The sequence below is a fragment of the Choloepus didactylus genome, chromosome 21 (genome assembly GCF_015220235.1).
Source record: "Choloepus didactylus isolate mChoDid1 chromosome 21, mChoDid1.pri, whole genome shotgun sequence".
Taxonomy (NCBI): Eukaryota; Metazoa; Chordata; class Mammalia; order Pilosa; family Megalonychidae; genus Choloepus; species Choloepus didactylus.
The window spans coordinates 41378856-41400466 of NC_051327.1; the positions used below are offsets into that span (position 1 = coordinate 41378856).

General features: G+C 54.0%; 2 protein-coding genes across 6 annotated transcripts in view; one reads left to right on the forward strand and one right to left on the reverse strand.

Moving 5' to 3' along the window:
- The first annotated feature begins 677 nt into the window (after positions 1–677).
- Positions 678–20209, forward strand: GPRC5B (G protein-coupled receptor class C group 5 member B). Of its 2 annotated transcripts, none has more exons than XM_037814357.1 (4): positions 678–822; positions 9621–10634; positions 15578–15690; positions 16975–20209. In XM_037814357.1, exons 2-4 carry the CDS (start codon positions 9629–9631, stop codon positions 17017–17019), a joined length of 1164 nt encoding a protein of 387 aa, XP_037670285.1. In that variant the 5' UTR covers positions 678–822; positions 9621–9628; the 3' UTR covers positions 17020–20209. The 2 variants fall into 2 exon arrangements, with proteins under 2 accessions (XP_037670285.1, XP_037670286.1); XM_037814358.1 differs by lacking the exon at positions 678–822 and adding an exon at positions 1957–2109.
- IQCK (IQ motif containing K) overlaps positions 19959–21611 on the reverse strand; it is a 145515-nt gene continuing 143862 nt past the window's right edge. For all 4 annotated transcript variants that reach the window (XM_037814360.1, XM_037814362.1, XM_037814364.1 and 1 more), the window contains one exon: positions 19959–20996. In XM_037814360.1, the coding sequence (XP_037670288.1) occupies positions 20941–20996 (56 nt within the window). In that variant the 3' untranslated portion in view covers positions 19959–20940. The remainder of the gene's footprint in view (positions 20997–21611) is intronic.

Here is a 21611-nt window from a genome sequence, read left to right on the forward strand (position 1 = left end):
TGGCGGACGTGTGTGCGCGTGGGCGATGTGTGTGCTGGGGAAGGGGGTCCTGCGTAAGGCCCCACGCGAGGGGCGCACTGCGTGGACATGTGTGTTTGGGGTTGGCCAACACCGCAGACGTTGGGCTCGGTGTGCGCCAAGGGACAAAAGCGCTCCGGAATGCGATCCGGGTGGGAACCGGCTGCATTTGGACCCATGTAGAGGAGCCCAAACCGCATGTGTGTGACATGGGTACGCGCGCGTGCCGGGATCCTCTCCGTCCTGGACCGGGTGATGGTGTGCCGTGGGAGGAGTTACTTCTTATGAACCCAGTTGCAGAGTGTCCCTCCATGCGTGTGTGTGTGCGCGCGCACGTGTGTTAGTGGGGGGTATTCCTGCAAATGGATCAACTTAGGGATGTGCCCTGAGCATCTGGACTGGGCGCACTGTAAGGGTGTAGATGTGGGGGGAGAATGCCCCTAAGATTTGGGACACTGGGGGGAAGGGGTTAGTCTCAGCGCTCCGAGCAAAGAGAGAGGAGCGTGCGCCCGGGTTCAGGGGGCCAGGCGGGTACTCGCGCAGCAGCCAAGGGGCGGGGGACGGGGGGCGGAGTTCGGAGGCCCCGGGGGCGGGGCCAGTCGGAGGGGCGGGGCGGCGGGGGCTGCAGCGGCGGGGGCCGGGCCAGGGGGCGCCTCGCGCGGCAGCGGCTGCAGCCGGCGATGCAGTGAGGCCGGACCGGCGGGCGGGCGGGCGTGCGCGGGGCGGGGGCCGCGGCCGCGCTGCAGAGATGTGACTCGGGCCGCGGGCCAGCGGGAACGTCGGCGCTGCGGACCGCGGGGGTCGGTGAGTCCGAGCCGCGCCGATGGGGTGGAGGGCGCTGCGGAGCCCCTAGAAACTTTTCCTGCCGCGGACTTGGGAGGACGGGGGGGGAGGGGGTCTGCCCCTTACGCTTTTCTAAGATGCCCCCCAAGGGGTTAGTCTTCTGGGAGAGGAGATAGGGGATACGGGGATGAGGGGCCACCGTAGTGTGGTGGGAGAACCTCAAGAGGGCCGGGCGGGGGCGCGTGGGGGGAGGGGCGGGGACCTTGTCCGGTGGGGGGAGGTCCAGGTGGAGTTCCAGGTCTCTGGGGAGGGGGTGGGGGCGACCATAGGTAAGTAAGGAGGGGCTGAGAATGTAAGAGGGTCCAGCGTGCCCGGGTGACCCGTCATGGGAGGGGTCCGCGTGGCAAGCTCACCGGAGGCTGAGTACGGGCTGGGAAGTCTGAGCTGGGGTCCCAAGGACCGGGCTTTTGGGGTGAGCGGCCGCACCTGCCGCAGGAAGCCCGGGCCAAGCTCGGAGCCAGCGGTGGCAGCGCAGTACCACGGGGTGGGGTGTGGGGGGCACGCGGGCGAAAGGAGGTGGAACCGGGACCTGGGTCTGGGGGACAATTGGGGTGGGGGGGGCGTTTCTGCTTCGGGCCCGGGGCACTTGGGCCGCCGCCGACAGAGGCGGCCAGGCTGGGGGCGCGATGGAGCGGGGGCGAGAGGGACGAGCCCTCTGCTGTGTCCCTCGCTCTCCTTGGTGGGGGCACAGCTCCCAGCCGCCCCTCGAGGGCCCCAGTCATCCGAGGGTCCCTGCCGCCTGGGCGGAAAGGGGCGCAGCCGGGAGGAGCTGGTTAACCAGCCGGGGACGGGGACACCGACCTTGCCCCGGATGTCTCTCCAGAGCGGCTCGCGGGCTCATTCTCCGGTCCTTGCTCCGTCACACCCAGGCCCAGCCAGCGCCCCCCTCCCCCTGGTCTCCGGGGCCGCGCCAGGGGGGGCTCTTTGGAGCCGGGACAAAGGCCCCCGGAGTGCGGCGGGCAGCGGCGTCCGCGCCTGGGGCCCCGGCCCACGCGCCAGATTGACCGCCCCGACTGCGCCAGGAGGGGGGCACCGGAGCAGAACCCGGGAGGGGCTGGGAGTCCCCGCGGAGAGAAGCGGGGGAGGGGTCTGGCCCCAAAGCCTCGACTCTAAAGCCAAGGAGCCTTGATGCCGAAGTTTCTTTGGCGGCGGCTGACGCACAATTCAGACTTTGAAACTGCGTGCAAACGGCGTGTGAAGGAGAGTGCAGATCGGCATCTGCGGGTTGGGAGCCCGGCCCCCTGCCGGGTCTGTAACTGGGCGGTAGAGTCAGCCCTGTTTCCTAGCCGTTCCCTGCGCGAAGTCTGAAAACGGGTCAGCTGAGTTGAGAAGGGAGGAAGATGGGGGGTGGGAAGTCGCCATTTGGGGCACAGGCGGCGAGAGGAGAGACTGCAGAGTGTGTTGGAAAGATAAGGTCAGAATCTCTAAGTGGTTAATTTGTTATTTCATTAAACGGGCCAGCCACAGAACCGGGCACTGAGGGACTACCCTGTATAAAATGGACCAGCCCCTGCCTTGGGGGTCTGGGGTCGGGGAATTGACACTAGACAAGTAAATAAATAGTAAATAGATACACTTGCCCATGAGGACGGGTGCTGTCAGAAAGATAAAGCCAGGTGATGTATAAGAAAGTGACAAGGGCATATTATGGTTCTGACGAGTGAAATTTAAATTGAGCCGGGCAAGGCTGGGGCTGGCCCTCTGAAGGTTGGGGGGAAGTCGGAACCAGGCAGGGGGTCCTGTGAGTGCAAAGGTGCAAAGATTTGGAGGAGGGAAGGAGTTTAGCGTGTCTGGGCGCTGAACAAAGGCCATTGTGGCTGGAGCTGGGAAGCAGATGTGTGTGTGTGTGTCCGGGGGGGAGGGGACCAACCAGACGTGGTCTTGGGGGCCGCGGAAGGGAGTTCATGTTACATTCTGCTTGGGCTGGGGAGTTTTAGAGGATTTTGAATGGGGAAGCCACAGGGTCTGATTTTTTGAAAGCTCCCCCTGACCCGGAACTTGCATCCTGCTTCTGGGGATGGCGAGTAGCTGGGAGCATCTGAGGGGCTCCCTCCAGCCTGGGGACCACCCTGAGCCTGGCCAGCCCCATGAGCTGACTCGAGGAGCAGCCGGGGTTTTAAAATCCCACTCCCCACTTTTAAGCAGTGCTTGTCCGCCCTCTCTCCAGAGCCCACGGCCCCAAGTATTCTGACCTATCAGCACCTCCTCGTGATTTCCCGAGGTCCCAGGTTAGTGGCATTTTCTTTTCAGAATTAGAGTCCCGGAGGAACCATCCATCCCAGAACGGGCCGCCAAGGATGCAATTTGCATGTAAATGATTGCTTTTATTTACAGGATTGGAGCTGCTTTGCATATTCATGGGTCACAGAGATTGTGTTCCTGCAGCCCTGTTTACTAACCTGCGAGGGTTTTTTGGTGGTGGTTGTTTTTAATTCGAGAGCCTCCAGATAGGCTGGGGGACTGGCCAGCCCTGGGAAATGAAGATTATGAGATCATGTACCTCGGAAATGAGAGCAGGGGGTGAGAGGGTGAGGCAGTGGATCTGGGAAAGAGTTTAGTATCAGGGATCCTTGCAACAGTTTAATCTCGGCCAGGGCAGGAAATGCATCGGCGGCTATATCGGGGAGGGGCTGGGACAGAGTGTAACTCTTGGGACCCTGGGGTGTGAGGGGCGTCCTTGGCTTCATCCTGGACCCCTGCCAGAGACACGGGGTGCGGGTGGGGGGGGGTTGAGAAGGGTTCAGGCCAGGGGTGCAGTAGAAAGAAGGCCTTGGGGTCAGGAGTTGGACAAATGGGTGATTAGCCTCAGTTATGCCTGTAAATTACAGTAAGCCTTGGACCCAGTTGCCTGACCTCTTTGCCTTCATTTTCCCAATCGGACGACAGGGAGCATGATTGTACTGGGGCTTCCTGTGTGCCTGGCACTGTGCTGAATCCTTGCCATGCAGTGTTTCGGTTACTCACATCAGCACTATCATTATCTCCATTTTACGGCCAAAGAGACTAAGGTTCAGAGAGGTTAAGTCGTTTGTCCTGGGTCACACAGCTACTAGATAGCCAAGTTCTGTCTGACTCCTTAAGAGGCCTCTTACCTGCTGGGCACTGGGAAGTGATGTGGCTGAGGGGTGGGATTAGGGGGGGTGGCAGGTCAGAATGGGGTGTTCCAGAGCCAGCTTTGAACATTTTGTATCTCCTTTCCTGTGCGTGGGTGGGAGAACAGAGACGCTGGTGTCCTGCTTCTGACTCTGCAGGAGAGCCACCTGGTTTCAGGGTCCCCCTCCACCTTCACAGCGCGGGGTTCCCATTTAGAGTAGCTGCTGCTGGGAGCTAGAGAGCCTGGGGGTTCCCAGGGCAGCCCCCACAAAGACATCGCTGCTTTGCCCCGCCTCGGGGACCTGTTTGCTCAACGTGTGGTGGGAGAGGCTGGAAACCCACGGTGGACAAAGCCCTGGGTGAGGGGCCCCATCCTTTCAACCCCATCTCCATGGCAACCGCCCTTTCTAGAAAAGCAGTCGGACTGTTTGGGATGCATTGCCAATCTTTTCTGATTTATTTAACAGATACTTTACATTAAGTTGCTCACTGCATATAAGCTACTGCCCTCAATCCAAATTTGTTTTAATCCTCACAACAATCCCACGAGGTGGGTAGTACTCTGACCCCCATTTGGCAGTGAGGAAACTGAGGCAGGAAAGGTGAAGTCAGTTGCTTGTGGTCACACGGCTCCAGCAAGCAGCAAGGGCAGGACTGGAAAAGCAGGAGGGAAGGGGAGCTGGCAGAAGTGGCCATCTGCAGGGTCTCCCACTTGGGCATCGCTGACCCTTCACACACAGGAATCTTGCCTGCATTCTTTCCCAGCTCTGGCAGGCCCCAGCTCCCCAGCTCGCGGAGGAACGGGGCAGGGGCGGGCTCCTTCACCACCTGCCGGGGGCTCGGGGCCCCTCTGCAAGGTTGTGTGTGTGTGTCTGCATGTGCCTGTGTGTGTACAGTGCAGTGTGCCTGCGAGCATCGGAATGAGTCACATTTCTGGGAGCCTGGCTGGCAGCAAGGGTAATTAGTCCGGGAGCCGAGTCTGGCGCGTTCGTTCACATTTATTCAAATACTCCTTTGAGGAGCCGCATGCCTGCATCCCACGGGTTTGTCGCCATATATTCATCCCGTCCCAATCAGCCCTGCCTGGCGGCTGACTTGAACACACTAATCTGGTGTTGTTCGGTTTGGGGGCTCCTGGACAGCTGCCCAGCCCCTCGGTGGTGGGGGGAAGCGGGTGGTTAATTCGGCAGGAGGGGCCTTGTCTGACTGTGGGCACAGCTGAGGGGGAAGGGGGGCATTGCCTGTTTGGTGCAGGGCAGGGGGAGGCCAGTTGGGTGTGCCTGGGCCTGGGGCATTGCTCCCCCTGCCGCGTCCCCCCCTTGCTTCTCCAGCTTCTGTGTACTTGAGCATCACCTGCGAGGGGTCCTTCAGACCCAGATGCCCGGCTGTGCTGAGGGTCTGCAGTTCTAACGAGTGATGCCCATGCCGGCTGAGGATCGGGACTTAACTCTCAGACCCTTAGTTCTCTGGTCTAGAAAATGGGAGTGATGAGACCTGCCTAGCCACAGGGGCATGAAGGTTAGAGACTATATTTATCCATCCATTTATTGGGCTCCTGGGCCATGAGCCCCTCCCAGGTGCCAGGCACTAGGGACCCAGAACAGAACAAGATGGACAAGGGGCCAAGGGCAGAGGTGGTGGGGAGCAGAACAAAATAGTAGTAAAAGGAAATAATTGGGAATTGTGGCACATTTCTCAAAGACAACAATCCAAAGTGCTGGCCTAGAGAGGAGCGGGGGCAGAGAGATCCTGGAGTAGATAGATTGGCAGCAAGGGCTCCCCAAGTGACATTTCTAGAGCCCTGGTCTGTAGCAAGAACCCGTGGACAATGGTAGGGTTGACGGCTTCCTGGCCCCCCCACTTTCTGGCTGCCTGTCCTTGGACAGACCAGCTGACCTCACCCCACTGCAGTTTCATCTCCTGTAAAATGAAGGCAGTCATAGCACTTACCTCCTGGGGCTGCCGGGCAGGTATAAGATGCTAGTATTTGTGAAGTGCCCAGAACATGGCAAGCAGTGTATGAGTTAAGGATGACTGTTGTCACTGTAGCAGCTCATAGACGACTCTGCAGGGCAGTTCGGAATCTCCCAGAAACCCTAGATGAGCCAGAATGGACTTCGTTCCTTGAGGTGGTGTGTAACCCTCCCCTCATCCCCCAGCCATTTGTTCTAGGGAGTGGGGTGGTTGTCGTCTCATGGGGGTCCTTAGCAATGCTATGACCCATATGAGACACCTGAACCCCTAAAAGGCCTGGCTACCATTGATCGCATCTACATGTCCAGATATTGGGTAAGGAGGGCTTCCCGGAAGAAGGGGGCTGCAGGCCCTGGGAGGAGTACTAGGCCTTCTTTGTTGGCAAATAACAGAAGCCCAGCTCAAACTGGCTTAATCCAAAAAAAAGGAAGTTAATTAGCTACTATAGTGCCAAGACCAGGGTATCTGGCTTCAGGCATGGCTGAATCCAGGCATTCAATGACAACTAGGATTCTGCTCCATCACTTAGGTGTTTGCACTGGGTCAGCTTATCCTGTAGTGTCCTTCTCCAGCTCCATGCTTAGATCCTTCTTATCAACCCCGCACCTCTTTCTACTCTTTCCAGTTAATTCTAGCAAAAATCCTAGAGCTGATTCACACTGGTCTGGTTTAGGCCATGCACCTATTCATGAGCCAACCACTGTTGCAAAAGGGAGGGATCCGAGCTCTGATTGGCCAGGCCTGGGCCATGTGCCCATGCTCAGTGACAGGGCCCCAGGTAGCTCTCCAAAGAAAGCCAGGAGCTCTTTGCAGAAATGGAAGGAACAGATGCTAGGCAACAAAAATCACAGCTGTCCCAGAAAGGAGCAGAGGGTTCCGCCTTCGGGAATGAAAACAGAAAGCAAGAGTGTGTCCGTTTCCTGTGTCATTAAGAGTTAGAGACCCAGACTAGGGTCATAAGAAGCCTACACCATTTCAGAAGCTCGGGTGCCATCTTGGTGTTCCCAGCCCCATTGGTTTCCTGTTGTGGTTGGAAGGCCGAGCAGGAAGGGGGAGGAGCTGGGAAAACCTCATCCCAGTTCACAGGCAGGCTTGGAGAGAGGAGAATTCCCCCTTGGGGCAGCTCCCGAAGGAGAAGAATGGAGGTTGAGTTCTTGGAAGGGACATGCGGTGCAGGCCTGAGGTGGGGAAGTCCGTGGTTTCCCACATCAGGCTTTCTCGAACCCGCACTGGTGACATTCTGGGCCGGATAATTCTGTGTGTGGGTCTGTCCTGTGCATTGCAGGGTGTTGTGGAGCAGCCCTCGCTTCTACCCACTAGATGCCAGTAGCATCCCCCAGGTTGGGACAACCGGAAATGTCTCCAGACCTGGCCAGCTGTCCCCTGGGGTCCCCAGTTTGAGAACCACTGGCCGAGGGAGGGACCGGGCGGAGGGTGGGCGGCCCAGACTGCAGAAGCGCGTTCCTGCCTGCCCCCTCCCAGCCACTCACGGGATGGAACTGGCCGCTGTGTGACCTCCAGGGGCTGCGTGGGGTGTTTTGTCACTACTTGCTGACAAGCCTCTTAATCAGTCTGCCATTGTTGAGATTGGCTGGGGGAGATCCCTCCAGGGATGGCATTTTGTTCAGACACATGCATTTCTTCAGTTCTGACTCCTGGCATGCTTATAGGACCTCGTAAGGCAGCTCCGTCTAGGACAGTCTTTTTCCAAAGGGTGGTACTTTGGCATATGCCCAAGGGGTATGCAACATGAACAATTTAAACTTTTTAAGAGCTAAGTATTTTAATGTGTTGGGTTTTCTTTTAAGCGAGGCTTAAGTTTAAAGGACCCCAGGGGCCAGTTGATGTGTGGACGAGGCATGAATTGCTGCGGTGGCACAGTGGGCAGTGCCAGGACAGGGACCCGGCTGGACCTTGGGCTAATTGCCAATGTCTGCGGAGCATCCTCGTCCCGGAAGTGCCCAAGGAGGGTGCTGGGATGCTGGTTTAAGGAACACCTCTTGCCAAATGCCTTCTCCTTGGAGCCGGGGGAGGAGACGGTCCCCACCGCACCAGGCACCTTCTCGTCCGGCAGTATGAATAATTTATGCCGGCGATGGCCTCGTGGCCAGCCGGGGCAGGACTGGAGATGCTCAGGGGCTCCCCGTAAAGGAGCAGAGAGTGAGGTGGTCGATAGCGCATTTACTTAAGGAAGCCCCAGGGACAGGCTGGAGCGGCGGGAGAGGCCAGGGCTGCTGGCCGGGTGGTGGCTGCAACTCCGCACGTGGGTGGGACCGAGGCAGGAGCCCGGGGTGAGGGGCCACGGAAGGGAGCCCCCTGAGCAGTGCTGCGCAGGCCGTGGGGTCGCAAAGTGTCCCGATGAATGTCCTTCTTCATTCCGGGTTTTCTGAGCAGCGTCTCTGTGCCAGGCAGCGTGTGCTAGAGCTGGAGCCTGCACCGGTGATTCTCGCTGGGGACAGGGGACGTTGGGCAATGTCTGGAGACACTTTGGGTTGTCACAACTGCAGGGAAGGGGAGTGTGCTACTGGCTTCTAGAGATGGCTGCTAAACATCTTCCGGTGCACGGGACAGGCCCCACAACAAGGAATCATCGAGAATCCCTGGTCTACAGTGACAGACGAGATGGGCAGTGCCCCTGCTCCCCACCCACCAGATCTTACCCTGGAGAAAAACAAGTAGAAAGGAGGCGATGGAGAGGAGAAACCATGTAAACAGGCAAACAGTTACAGAAACAATTAGAGCTAAGAAAGAAATGGCAGAGGCCCAGGTGAAAAGTAAAGGGATGTGGCCTTGATCAACATGTGAGGCCAGTGGGAGAGAAGCAGTTTTCCACACACGCAGGGGTCGGGGGGGGGGGGGCAGGAGGACACTTGGGTTCTGCCCCTCTCCGGGGTTCTGTGTGGAGACCAGCTTGAATGGGGGTAAGGGTGAGGAGGCCAGAAGATTCCTCAGGCATCCTGGGGAGAGATGAATCGGGCCATGGATGGGGTGTGGTGAAGAGGGCTGATTGAAGAGGGGTGATTCTTGAGAGAGCTTTTGGAGGAAGAGGAGGAAAGTGCGAGGGGAGAGGGAGAAGGTGGAAGTGAAGGAGACGGTCCCTCTTGGCTGTCCTAAGTTTGAAAGGCTGCGAGGCGACCAAGAGGGGTGGCTTCAGTGGGGCAGGTTGTCCTCGAGGCTCTGTGTTGTCACCTGGAAGATGGAGATCACGCGAGGGGCTGCCTTGTAGTAGGACGCCGTGGGGACTGGGCATGTCGACTGGTGTGGAGCCCCTGCCCAGAGTGAGCTTTCCGTCAGCGTTTGCAGTCACAATTGCAAGGATAATGACAGTGTGAGGTCTCTTTACGTTTTCAGTTTGTGCCTTTATTTTTGGAGAGATCAGACGTGGCACGTGGTGTAAGACTGAAAGGACATACCAGGAAAGGGAGTCTTCTCCCAGCCCATGGTCACTGATAAGGTCGTCAGGTACAGCTGCGCAGGTTGTGCACTTCATCTAACTAAGTGTGCACGTGGGAGCTGAAGCCCCCAGGCGAGATGCTGCACCATCTGGAGAAAGGGGTGTCTTGACCTAATGTGTCCAAAGGTGCCAGATGGGCTGGCAGGGTTGAAATGAGGTAGGAGTCTCACAATGGATTGCTCTTTCTCTCCCCCAACACACCCCTCCACCCACTTCTCTGGAACGTTCATGGCGCCAGAGAGAAAGATGAGAACCCGCCCAGCGCTCGCCTTCCTCCTGCTCTTTACGATCACATCCGGGGCCTCCGAGAACGCCAGCACGTCCCGGGGCTGCGGGCTGGACCTCCTGCCTCAGTACGTGTCCCTGTGCGACCTGGACACCATTTGGGGGATCGTGGTGGAGGCGGTGGCCGGGGCGGGCGCCCTGATCACGCTGCTCCTGATGCTCATCCTCCTGGTGCGGCTGCCGTTCGTCAAGGACAAGGAGAAGAAGGAGCCCATGGGCCTGCACTTCCTCTTCCTCCTGGGCACCCTGGGCCTCTTCGGGCTGACATTCGCCTTCATCATCCGGGAGGACGAGGCCATCTGCTCCGTCCGCCGCTTCCTCTGGGGCGTCCTCTTCGCGCTCTGCTTCTCCTGCCTGCTGAGCCAGGCGTGGCGCGTGCGGAGGCTGGTGCGCCACGGCAAGGGCCCGTCGGGCTGGCAGCTGGTGGGCGCCACACTGTGCCTGATGCTGGTGGAGGTCATCATCGCCGTCGAGTGGCTGGTGCTGACCGTGCTGCGTGATGCCAAGCCGGCCTGCGCCTACGAACCCATGGACTTCGCCATGGCCCTCATCTACGACATGGTCCTGCTTGTGGCTGCCCTGGGGCTGGCCCTCTTCACGCTGTGCGGCAAGTTCAAGAAGTGGAAGCAGAACGGGGCCTGCCTCCTGGTCACCACCTTCCTCTCCGTGCTCATCTGGGTGGCCTGGCTGACCATGTACCTCTTTGGCAATGCCGAGCTACGGCAGGGCGAGGCCTGGGGCGACCCCACACTGGCCATCACGCTGGTGGCCAGCGGCTGGGTCTTTGTCATCTTCCACGCCATCCCTGAGATCCACTGTGCCATTCTCCCGGCCCCGCAGGAGAACACGCCCAACTACTTCGACACGTCGCAGCCTAGGATGCGGGAGACGGCTTTCGAGGAGGACGTGCAGCTGCCACGGACCTACATGGAAAACAAGGCCTTCTCCATGGATGAGCACAATGCAGGTAAAGTAGCTAGGTGCTGCCCAGTAGGCTCCAGCCCAGGGCTGGATGTTAGGGCTCTCTTCTCTTTCCAGTGGAAATGGGTGGTCCTAGTAAAGCAGGGTCTGCAAAAGATGGTCCTGAGATAGATTTTTATTTAGCATTTTTTTCCTACCCATCGCCAACTGAGAGATGAGGATGTGTTTTCTGTTTGCCACACTCCCCACCATTCCCTATTGCCCCAACCCACCAGCTCTAATGCATTAACAGTAATTCCCTGATGCCTTGGAGGCATTTGAGTTTGCAACCTGTGTGCTAGATGGGTGCAGGAGCCCCTCAGAGGCAGTGCTGTTGTCCCCTCCCCTACCTTAGTCACCAGGAGTGTTCTAGTTTGCTAATGCTGCAGAATGCAAAACACCAGAGATGGATAGGCTTTTATAAAACGGGGGTTTATTTCACTACACAGTTACAGTCTTAAGGCCACAAAGCATCCAAGGTAACACCTCAGCAATCGGGTACCTTCACTGGAGGACGGCCAGTGGCGTCCGGAAAACCTCTGTTAGCTAGGAAGGCAGCTGGCATCTGCTCCAAAGCTCCGGCCTCAAAACGGCTTTCTCCCAGGACGTTCCTTTCTAGCAAGCTTGCTTCTCTTCAAAACATCACTCCCAGCTGCACTCTCTTTTTCTCTCTTTGAGTCAGCTCATTTATATCGCTCCACCGATCAGGGCCCACCCTAAATGGGCGGGGCCACACCTCCATGGGAACATCTCATCAGAGTCATCTCCCACAGCTGGGTGGGGCACATTCCAAGCAAATCCAACCAGCACCAAAAACGTCTGCCCCACACAAGACCACAAAGATAATGGCATTTGGGGGACACAATACATTCAAACTGGCACAAGGAGTGTAGGAATTTGGGCCCTGGCATCAGCCAGTTCAAATCCCGGCTCTGCCACTCACTTCCTAGATGTGTGGCTTTGAGCAAATTCCTTTACCTCCCTGAGTGTTTTTCTTATCTGCAAAACAGAAATAATAAGATTATCTCCCTTGTGGAGCTGTTGTTCCCCTGAAAGCAGAGCCTGAGACAGGCAGTTTGTGGCCTTCGTCAGAGCTGCCCCCTTCCTACCAGGAGGCCCCAAGCTGGCGAGCCCAGGTCCATCGAGAGACTCGGCAGGGATGGCAGTGTCAGCCGGTCAGGCTGGCTCCCTGGGTGCCAGGAGAAAAGGGTGGGGGTGGGGATGGGGACCGTCACTGGGAGTCGGGGGATGTGGTCAGCAGAGACCAGTTTCCTGGCCACTTCCTGGGGTCCTGGTAGGGCCTCCTTTTTCCCCGGTTCCTGGAGCAAAATCCACTTTATCTGAGCCTGTATCATGGACTCCCCTTGGGCCTCGAAGGTTCTGGGGACTCCCAAAATGAATGCAAGTTTTTGTAAGCTCATGTTTTCTTTGGGAATAGGCCCACCACTTTGTCAGATTTTCAGAGCAGTCTGTGACTTCAAAAAGGTTAAGAACCGATGTTGTTGGAGCCTGATTTCCTTTGCAGCAAAGTAGGGATGTCAGAACTTACCCATGCATGAGGGGCTCTGAAAGTAGGACAGCTGAACTTCACTGCGGGCTGAACACGGCCAGGTGTCAGCCTGAGCACTTAGCGGCTGATCTCATTTAACCCCCACAATAGCCCTATGAGGTTTAGACATTATTATCTCCATTTGGCAGACAGGAAACCGAGGCCCAGAGAGAGAGGCCAGGTGACTTGCCCAAGAGGTAGAGCCCACATCTGAATCCAGGTGGGCTGGCTCCAGAGTCCATGTGCTTGACTATTCTGCTACAGAATTACCCTCCTCTTCTGAAAGATAGTGTCCATCATCTCACCGACGTGTCAGGACAACTCTGTGTGTTTGGAGGGATGGGGCTTGTGAGACCCATTTTACAGAGCAGGGAAACTGAGGCCCAGAGATGACAGCACCTTGTTTGATCCCACAGTGCAAGCCCCCAGCAGAGCAGGGAGACTAAATTTGTTTTCTGAATCCCATTACATGCATCCTTTTTTTTGGTATAAATATAGCCAGTACGTAGGTTTCTGCATAAGATCCAGTGAGCAAAGGGATCTGGGACTCAGCTCAGCATCAGCAGACTCAGAACTGGCAAAAGGAGGTGATGGGGGTGCAGGAGCTGTCTGCGAGGCGCCCATGCCCTCCTTTGTTTCACACTCTGGAAGCTCCCAGAGAGAGGCTGGAGTGGCACCCTGGCTGGGCTCACCTTTGTACTGGAAACCCTTGTGTGCTGGCTGGAGAACCTCGGCTCGCTCCCTTGCCAGGGTGAGAACAGCTGTTGGCATCTTCGGTGCTGACCTCTGCCAGTGTATATTTTAGGTAACTAGGCCCCATGAGGGGCCTTACCCTAGCCCTTGGGTCTCATAGAAGATCAGTGCCCGGGAGTTACGGGTTGGCTCTGCTGCTCTTGCCTCTGAGCCTCCCTGCCAGCCTTTTGGGCTCCCTCCCTTGATGGTACATCCCTCACGTCCTCGTGAGACAGGAAGGGCAGTCCCCAGGCCGGCCTATGGCTCTGCCAAGCACCAGCGGCCTCCACTGCCATATTTCCTTTGCCCAAGCAAGACCCCACAGATGCAGAGGACTTCACTAGCCTGCTGGTTGTTAATAAGTATCAACTTGGCATGAGGTATGTGCTAAAAGTTTAAAATACACTGATATAGCACCTCGGCTCTCATCTTGGAAAGCGTTAACAAGGCGCATTCAGTGTTCACCTTTCAAGGGAGCAAGAGAGAAAAATGTTTTTTCCTTCTGGTGAGGGGCTGTGGGCTCCAAGATCTTGCTGGGGCCAACGACTGTTGACAACACTGACCTTCTGCTTCCTGGAGTTGGCCTTCAGGGCCAACCTGACCTCATTGGCCGGATCTAGATAGGAGAACGTTGGCGTTCAACCTACGCACTTTGATTGTTGTGGAAGACCCCTTGGGGTTGAGCACTGCTTGCCTTTCAGAGTTGACCTGGGTGGGGTGCTGGTTGGGTTCTTGACAATGCAAGTAATTAAAAAAAATTCAATTTGAATTGGGTTAAGCAGACAGAGCAATGTGTTGAAGTGTAGGCTTCAGGAATGGTTAGATCCAGGAGGCTCAAATGATAAGATTGGGTTCTCCCCATCTCTTGGCTCTGTGCACCTCGCAGCAGCCCACAGCTCCAAGCTTCCTTCGAGACCCAGTAGAAAAGAGGTGCACTTCCCAGGATGCTCAAGCCAAAGCCCAGGCTGCGCTCTGATTGGACGTGACTGCCCTTCCCTGAACCGGTCAGCATGGCCGGGGAGATGCGATGCCCTGATTGGCCAGGCCTAAATCACTTGCTCACCCCTGAGCCGGGGGAGAAGGCAGTTGTAGCCAAAGCTCAGTGGGCCTAGAATGTGGGAGCGTTGTTCCCCAGAGAAGAACCACAAAGAGCCACTACAGAGAGGGACCCTCAGGACACGGCACCCACCGACAGGCAGTGGAGCTGAGCCTTTGTTTCTCTGTTTGGAGCCAGGTGACCTCCACACTGAACATAGATGGCCAGGGGTATCTGCTATATTGTCTGGTCTTCCCCCTCCTAAGCAGGGCAAGGCTAGGAATTGAGAGTAGGGGGTCCACAGACCCTCTTGCCTCCCCCAGCCCTGCTGGCTTCCAGCTTTTTCTTCTCTGCTTCCCTGGAAGGCCCTCTCCTTGCTCAGCCCCCTGTGTGATGAGCTCCTTGAGGCCTAGAGATGCTCAGGCCAAAAAGGTTCTCTTAAATATGTCTTGGAACATGCATTCCCCACCCTGGTTTCTTTGGTCTCTCCTGGACTGAGTTGCCCCTAATGTCATCTGAAATCCAAGTTTCTTCTAAATAGCTGAGTGTGGTGGTTAAAAACAGTGTCTGGAGCCGGTCTAGTGATGGGGTTACGACCCTGTTGTCTCTGCCTGGGTTTGAACGGTATATGGCTATGAGGCCAGTTATTTAACCTCTCTGTACCCCTTGTAAAATGGGAATATTAAAAGTTCCTATTGTGCTAGGAAAATCACAAATGAGTTAATATATAGCCAAAGTCCTTTTCACAATGCCTGACCCCTGGTTGGCACTCTGTGAAGCTAAGACTAAGGGTGATTTTGGTTCCTGCCCCAAAGAATCTGTAAAGAAAAACAAACAAAAAAAAAACCCATGCTCTCTTGCTTCTTTTTGGCCAGAAAAACGACTCCATTCAGGGAAGACTTCTAAGTGAGGCTCTTCTATTCGTACCTTCAAGGAGAATGACGATAAGGGCGATACCCTCCCACAATTGGGACAGACCTTTGTTTTGATTTGGTTTTTCTTTAGGAAAGAGGAAAAATTCCAGTAAATAAGAAATACCGTTTGCCCACCTCCCAGAGGTTAAAAAGCGCTCATGTACTGTGCCATCAGATTTCCATTTCATTCCTGTTTAGAAATAACCCACACACAGAGTTGGTGGGGTTATTTCTGCGTCCCCGTCCCCAGCCATTTTCTGCTGGAGGCGACCACAGTTGTGCACTGGATGGCCACGATCTTAGGGCTTCCCACCTTTTTATGTGTCCAGAAACAGCGGCGTTTTGAATGGAGTGGTGGCCGGCTTTCCGTGGATGGCATTCTGTCTGTACGTGTTAAAGGAGCCTGTCTGTCTGGGGGCTGCAGAGGCTGGACCGGGGGTACTGGGGACAGAGCGAGCCCAGAGGTGGACACTCACCCCTGGCCTGTGTCCTGAACTCAACCAGCTTCCCAATCCCACAGAGATGGGTCAGGCTCCAAGAGAGAACAAAGCCGCTTTGTGACTTTTGTTTTTGAATCAGGCTTGTGACAAAGGGGAGGAGCAAGGGGGGTGAGGGAGGGTTTGCCCAGTGTGTGGTATTGATGCAGGGGAAGCAAACAAAGCCGTGTCTCTCTCTCTTTTTTCCTTCTGGCATTTTGGTGTCCCTGTTCCCTCCTTCAGCTCTCCGAACCGCAGGCTTTCGCAATGGCAGCCTGGGAAGCAGACCCAGCGCTCCGTTTAGAAGCAATGTCTATCAGCCGACCGAGATGGCCGTCGTGCTGAACGGCGGGACTGTAAGTATCAAGATGGGAGGTTTGGCAGAAAGCCCAAGGATGTTCGGTGACGGGTAGCAGCTGCACCCGGGACCGACTGCTCTGTGGCCTGCAAAGACGGCGGCTCCAGCCCACCTCCCTGGCAGCTAGAATGCATGCAGGGCTGACGTTTTTAATTCTTTCCCCATCCACCCTCTTCCTCCACGCACATCAGGTCCACCGATACTTCCTTAGGCACCTGTCAATTCCTTTGAAAGAGTCCTTATTTCTTGGGGCCAGTGAATTCCTTGGCTTCCATTCTACATTGCCCCTGCCCTCAGCCTGGGAGACAACTTGGAAGAAAGGCCTAGAATAGGGAGCCCTGGCAGATTTTGCTGCCAACAAACCGAGTTTCGATCCCCCATTCCTTCCCGTATCTTTGGGCACCAGCTGGGTTTGGGGTCCCCCCACTCCCTAAGGGATGTCTTAAGAAGTTGACGGGGTGTCTCCTTTTCTCCCAGGAACCCAAAAATGGCTTTACTATCTGAGGCCAAACAGACCTCGAGCAGACTTGTCATCATGTGCGTTTTGCCTTTGTGTTTCTCCAGCAACTAACTCAAAGACGCACTTTCATCCCCATGTTTTAATTTCCAAACATAGCTATGTGCTTCTTTCAGGAACCACATGTGAGCCAGTTTACCTGTGTAAATTGGATCTCCATTCTTTTTATCATATGCCAATTCCATAATCAACCTGAGTGCTTTTTTTCTTCTTTTTTTTTTAAAATATGGGTCAGGGATGGTCTTTGATCTCTAGAGGGAACTTTGATTTTCTTGGTCTTTTGAATGTTATGCTAGGCAGTGGTTTGCACTGGTTTGTAAGGAGCTCAAAGACAAATAGATGGACAGGTTTGCATTCTCAAGACCCCTTGCCATCTGCTGGGTTGTTTATACTGTCCGATGCCAAGAAAAGCCGTGCCTCTGACATGCAAGCATTTGGGCTGTATGTTAGAAAAAATAGGGTTAGAAAATTGCTCCACCAGTTACTCTTAAACCTCCTGGCCCCTCTCAAGACCAATTTGTGTAAAAAATACCCCAGAGGCAGAAAGTGCAGCAAGTTTCTGGGTAAGGAAACATAGTCATTAGGGGCAGGTGATCCCAGAAAGAAGGAGCCACAGCACCCACAGTAGCTGCTGCTTTTCTTGGGAATGAATTAGCCGGTTTAGGTAAAAGCCGGTTAGTGTATCTCTAGCCCATCGTGAACTAACCGTTTCTAATGTCGACTTTGCCAAAAACAGAGTTCTCAGTGTGTTATCCTTGTTTCCAGATCCCAACTGCTCCGCCAAGTTACACTGGAAGACACCTCTGGTGAAAGACTTTAAAAGTTCCAGAGAATAAGACTCTCTCTCTTACCGATTTTACTCCCTGGCTGTGTCTTTCTTGAGGGAGAAATCGGTAACGGCAGCCGAACGGGGCCACCTCGCAGCCAGGAGATTTGGAAATCCCAGCAAAAGGGACTTTGTGTAAATGTGAACACTGCTGAACTGGAAAAGCTAACACCACCTGCCTTCCCCTGCCCTGCCACACACACACACACGCACACACGCAATACCAAACCAACCTCAATCCCTGCAAAAAACAAAAAATATAATAATAATAATAATAACAAGCAAAGCTAATTGCCAATAGTATTAGGCTCATTGGGAAATGTAGCTGGGAAGACTCTCTCACCCTCTGGGGGTTCAAACAGAACCGGATTCACAGCTGGTGGGCCAGGCTGGTTTGGTTGACTGTGGCAGGGATGTGAGTCCCAGGTGGCCTCTTGGAGATGACATTTCAGCAAGGAGGGCCAAGGGGGATCATCAGGAGCAGTGAAGGAGGTTGTGGGGGTGACTATGGCCAGGCTCAGCTGAATCGTGGGGTGAGCTTTACAACTGGTAGTGGTCGAAGGACCCTGGCAAGTGCCAAAGGAGGATATCTGGGCGTTTAACATGGCTGTCACACTTAGAAAGTGGTGGCCAGCCAGTGTCCCTTCTGTGGGCCTCTTAGCCTCGTGCCCAGGTCAAGAAAGCGAGCTGGGGGCCTCTCTTCCTGGTAGAGCCATAGAAATGTCCCGGCTTGGGACAGCAGGCTGAAGACTTTGCCACGTCGCCATCTCTTCTTCCCTTGTTCGTGTTTCCCTGTCCCTGCACTTGCCCGTGCTCCTCCACGCCCTTTCCCAATTTTATTCCCACATCCGTTTCAAAAGTTCACGTGGGCGGAGGGAGGCCCCACGGCAGGTTTTCCACTGCTGCTGCCATGCAATGGGCTTCCCCAGAGGTGCCTTCCAGGCTGCGGGGAAACCCTGGCACCTAGTGTGCTGTGTGTTTGCAGGTTGTGTGGGCTGAGCGGTGGATGTGGTAGAAATTTCCGAGCGGAATGGATCGCTTGGGGTTTCTTCTTCTTTGGAGGGGGGGAGGTGGGGGGCTCTCATTTCTGTGGGTGCCATGACAATGGTCTTCAACTCCTGTTTCCTTCATGGTCTCCATCTGTGCTGAGCAAGTCATTCCTTTGTCATTTCGCATTGCAGACATCTCAACTCTTCAAAGCCCCATGCTCGCTGCACTGTTTGGCCAGCAGAATCACTAGCTACGATATAAAGCAATGAGTTTTAACCCGGCAGCTGGGCATGTAGAAATGAGGGTGGGTCTTTTCTTTTTTTTTTTTTTTTTGCATATACTCTAATCACTATATTGCTTTTTCTATAAGACAACCCATAAGCCTTTAACCTTTAAAGAAAATGAAAAAGGTTAGTGTTTGTTGGGGGGAAGGGGGAGGGCCTGACCCCTTCACAAACCAACCCGCCTGAGCTGAGAATGTTTTAATAAACCTGGTTTTTCTCGAGGGCCTAGTCTCTGCTGTGTCCCCTCCCTCCCCGCCCTCACCTTCTGGAGCACTGGGACTAGCGAGGCCAATCTGCCCATCCCTGCCATGGCCCCCCTTCGAGTTTTCCTCCCTGCCAGTGCAGTTCCCTGTATTCCCACGCATGGAGAAGAGAAAAGCATGGCACAAGAATGCCACTCGTATCCAACCTTCCTTCCAGAACCATCCCTGCCCCCCCCCCCACTCCCACCCAGAGCATGTGCTTGCTTCTAGAGAATCAGATTCCCACCCTGGGTGTGAGGGGGCATCATTGGGTGGAGTTGAAAATGGAGAATTGGGGAGGGCTGGGAGTGGGTGCTGTGGTTGCATGCAGACCCAATATTCTGAAAATAAAGAAATCTCCAAAGTCCTCAGTCCGATCCAGTGAAACACGACAACGTTCCACGTTCTCGTGCCAGGAAATGGCTGCTCACCCCCACTCTCTGGAGTCCTTTGGAGCACTCTGATTCCGACAGTGACTGCACGATCACTTTCTAAGTTCTTTGTTGTCCTGACACATAAGGCGAGCACCGCATAAACGGCTACAGGTGGAAAGTGACTTTTCACTACCATAAAAAATGAAACCATCTTTAAGCCACGGAAAACCTCATTCAATGAGACTATACCCCCCGCCCCCACCCCCTTTTTAAAAAAATCTCTGCTACATTATGGATTGTGTATTATTTTGCTTTTAAGGTGGAGAGTAGGCTAAATGCCCTCACAATTGGGGCGGAGGCAGGGAGTTGGGGAGAAAAGGGAGAGAACTGCTGTTTTTCTAAGGACTCCACCTGACTGGTACAGACAGTCATCTTTACCAAAAGACAAGTCAGCTGCCCCCACGGAGCAAAGTTTAAATACAAAATTCAATGGCACCTCTGTTTGAGATCTGTTTATGTAAACAAAAGACTTGTTTGGGGAAAGTGACCTGGAAGGAGAACATCTGTGGCCAAAATACTTGTAAGCACAAATTTTTCTGCGTCCGGTTATTAAAATCAGTTTGGGACTATAACAGCCACTGTGTCCCCCCTTTGAATAGGAAACTGTCATTCCATCCTGGATTTCTCCCCTGGAGATGGAGGGTGTGGAGTGAGGGACTTGGCTCTGAGAACGTACAGACTGGGAAGTTCTGGGTGTCTCGAGGGTTGCCAGGGTTTCAGATCTGCTGGTTGAAAGCTGGGGGTCCAGCACTTTCACTGCAGATTCCACGGGGACCACCGAACGAGCAGAAACTCAGTGAGGTCTTCAGTCTAGCGGGTCCTTGGATAGCCGGGACCAAGTTGAACGCTCAGGCCAAACCCCAAACCAAAAGGGAGCATTGTGGCTTTTATAATCCGATGATGCAAAGATCATACCAGCTTACAGGAGTTCTCAGCAGGTGCTTTTTATTAATCGATAAAGAGCTCAGGCTCGTTTTTGATAGATAATATATATTTATTAAATGTATTAATGTGTGTTTTATAATGTACCTTATCCTCCCCTGGCTGGCTGTGGCATACTTATAAAAGAAATTGCTAAAGACATAGCAAGACAATCAATATGCACCCTAAATGACTGTATATATAAATATGACAAATGTAAGAGGTTGTAAAGCATGGGCAGATAGGTTTTATTTTCAAAATGCTGTTCTTAACACAGAAATAAAGGCTTTACTATTTACTTAAGATGTGTGGTAGCGTGTCAAAACAGCCCAACACAGCTGCGAGGCTTTCCGATCTGCCTCAAGGCCGAGGACGTGGCATTCTGAATGGGGGGATCCTGGATCAGGAAACCTAACAACAAACAAGGGCAAGAAGTTAACTTACCCATAAGATGCAGAGCTTTCGATAACACTTTGGGAGCTAGGCAGAAAAAGAGTCCTTTCCTTGTTTTTGTCACCTGTGTTTAAATGTCTCATCTTACTGGGTTTGCATAAAAAGTTAAGGGCCAGTTCCTTTGGAAATTATAATAAGCAATAATGCCTTTTTTTCATATGAAAAGAAGAGTCACCAGGTAAACTTAAAAACCCAGTTCAGAGGCTTGGGATTGAAATGAAAATGTGGATCTTTGCCAAAGCATCTGTAAGTGGGGAAACTGGTAACAAGCGTGTTTCATCATCTGTGAGAACTAGAGTTCGCTGTTCATTTCAAAGATGGGTAGTGTAAAAGGCTCCTGAAGCACCGGAAAACTATCTGGATGAAAGAATAAAATTTGGGGACAGTGCAGAAAGTTAAGACTGGCACTTTCTTATAAGAAACTATTTGCACTGAAACATGTAGGCAATCAACCCTCCCTGTCTACGTGGAGAATACTCCATTCTCACGTGTACCAAATCTTGTCACACAACAGAGGCGTAATTTGCACATTTGACTCATGGGGTAATTGGATCTTGGAATGGAAAAGATATCGACAGTGGTTAAGATGGTAGGATCTTGGCTGCAACTTCCTCATCATCCTCCATTTTGCATTTCACTGCAAAGAAATGAAAGAGAAGATCAGGACTGACATACACACCAAACACACTTGTCAGTTGGAGGCTGGAAACGTTTACGTGTGGCGAAGGTCCCCACCGGGCACCCACTGTGGCTCTGGCCTGACAGACTCACCAGGTGAGGAGTATAAGCCCTTGTCTCTAAGGGAAGCACCTGAAGTTCCAAAACCACATCATATCATGCCCATCAGCCCAGTTCAGGCAACGGTCAACCGTGTGCTTTACAGGTAGGTTCCTTCTGGGATTGTGCTAAAAGATGATGACAGATTCCAGACTCGCGACTCAACCCAATCTGTTACCACTCACCCTGCTCTCCTGAAAAAAAAAATATTAAAACTCAGGGCATGATTGGGGTCAATGACAAGGTCAGAAGAGAATATTTTCTGGTATGTCATGGGCTGGGCAAGAATGTGATTTGGGTGATTTCCTGAGTCTGCCAAGCAGGAAAGTTAGACCCCACTGTTTGTGGGAGAAGTTTAATACCAAATAGCTAACAGCCCCACCCCCAAGAAGTCTGAAAAACCTGATTCCTTGTGAGGAGACGGAGGGAGGGAGAGAGAAACCCTTTTGAAAAGACCTTCTCTTTTTCAATCTGT

Coding starts and splice junctions, on each gene's coding strand:
- GPRC5B (XM_037814357.1), top strand. CDS start 9,629: ATGAGAACCCGCCCAGCGCTCGCCTTCCTCCTGCTCTTTACGATCACA. Junction 10,635..15,577: donor CATGGATGAGCACAATGCAG/GTAAAGTAGCTA, acceptor TCCCTCCTTCAG/CTCTCCGAACCGCAGGCTTT. Junction 15,691..16,974: donor TCGTGCTGAACGGCGGGACT/GTAAGTATCAAG, acceptor CCTTGTTTCCAG/ATCCCAACTGCTCCGCCAAG.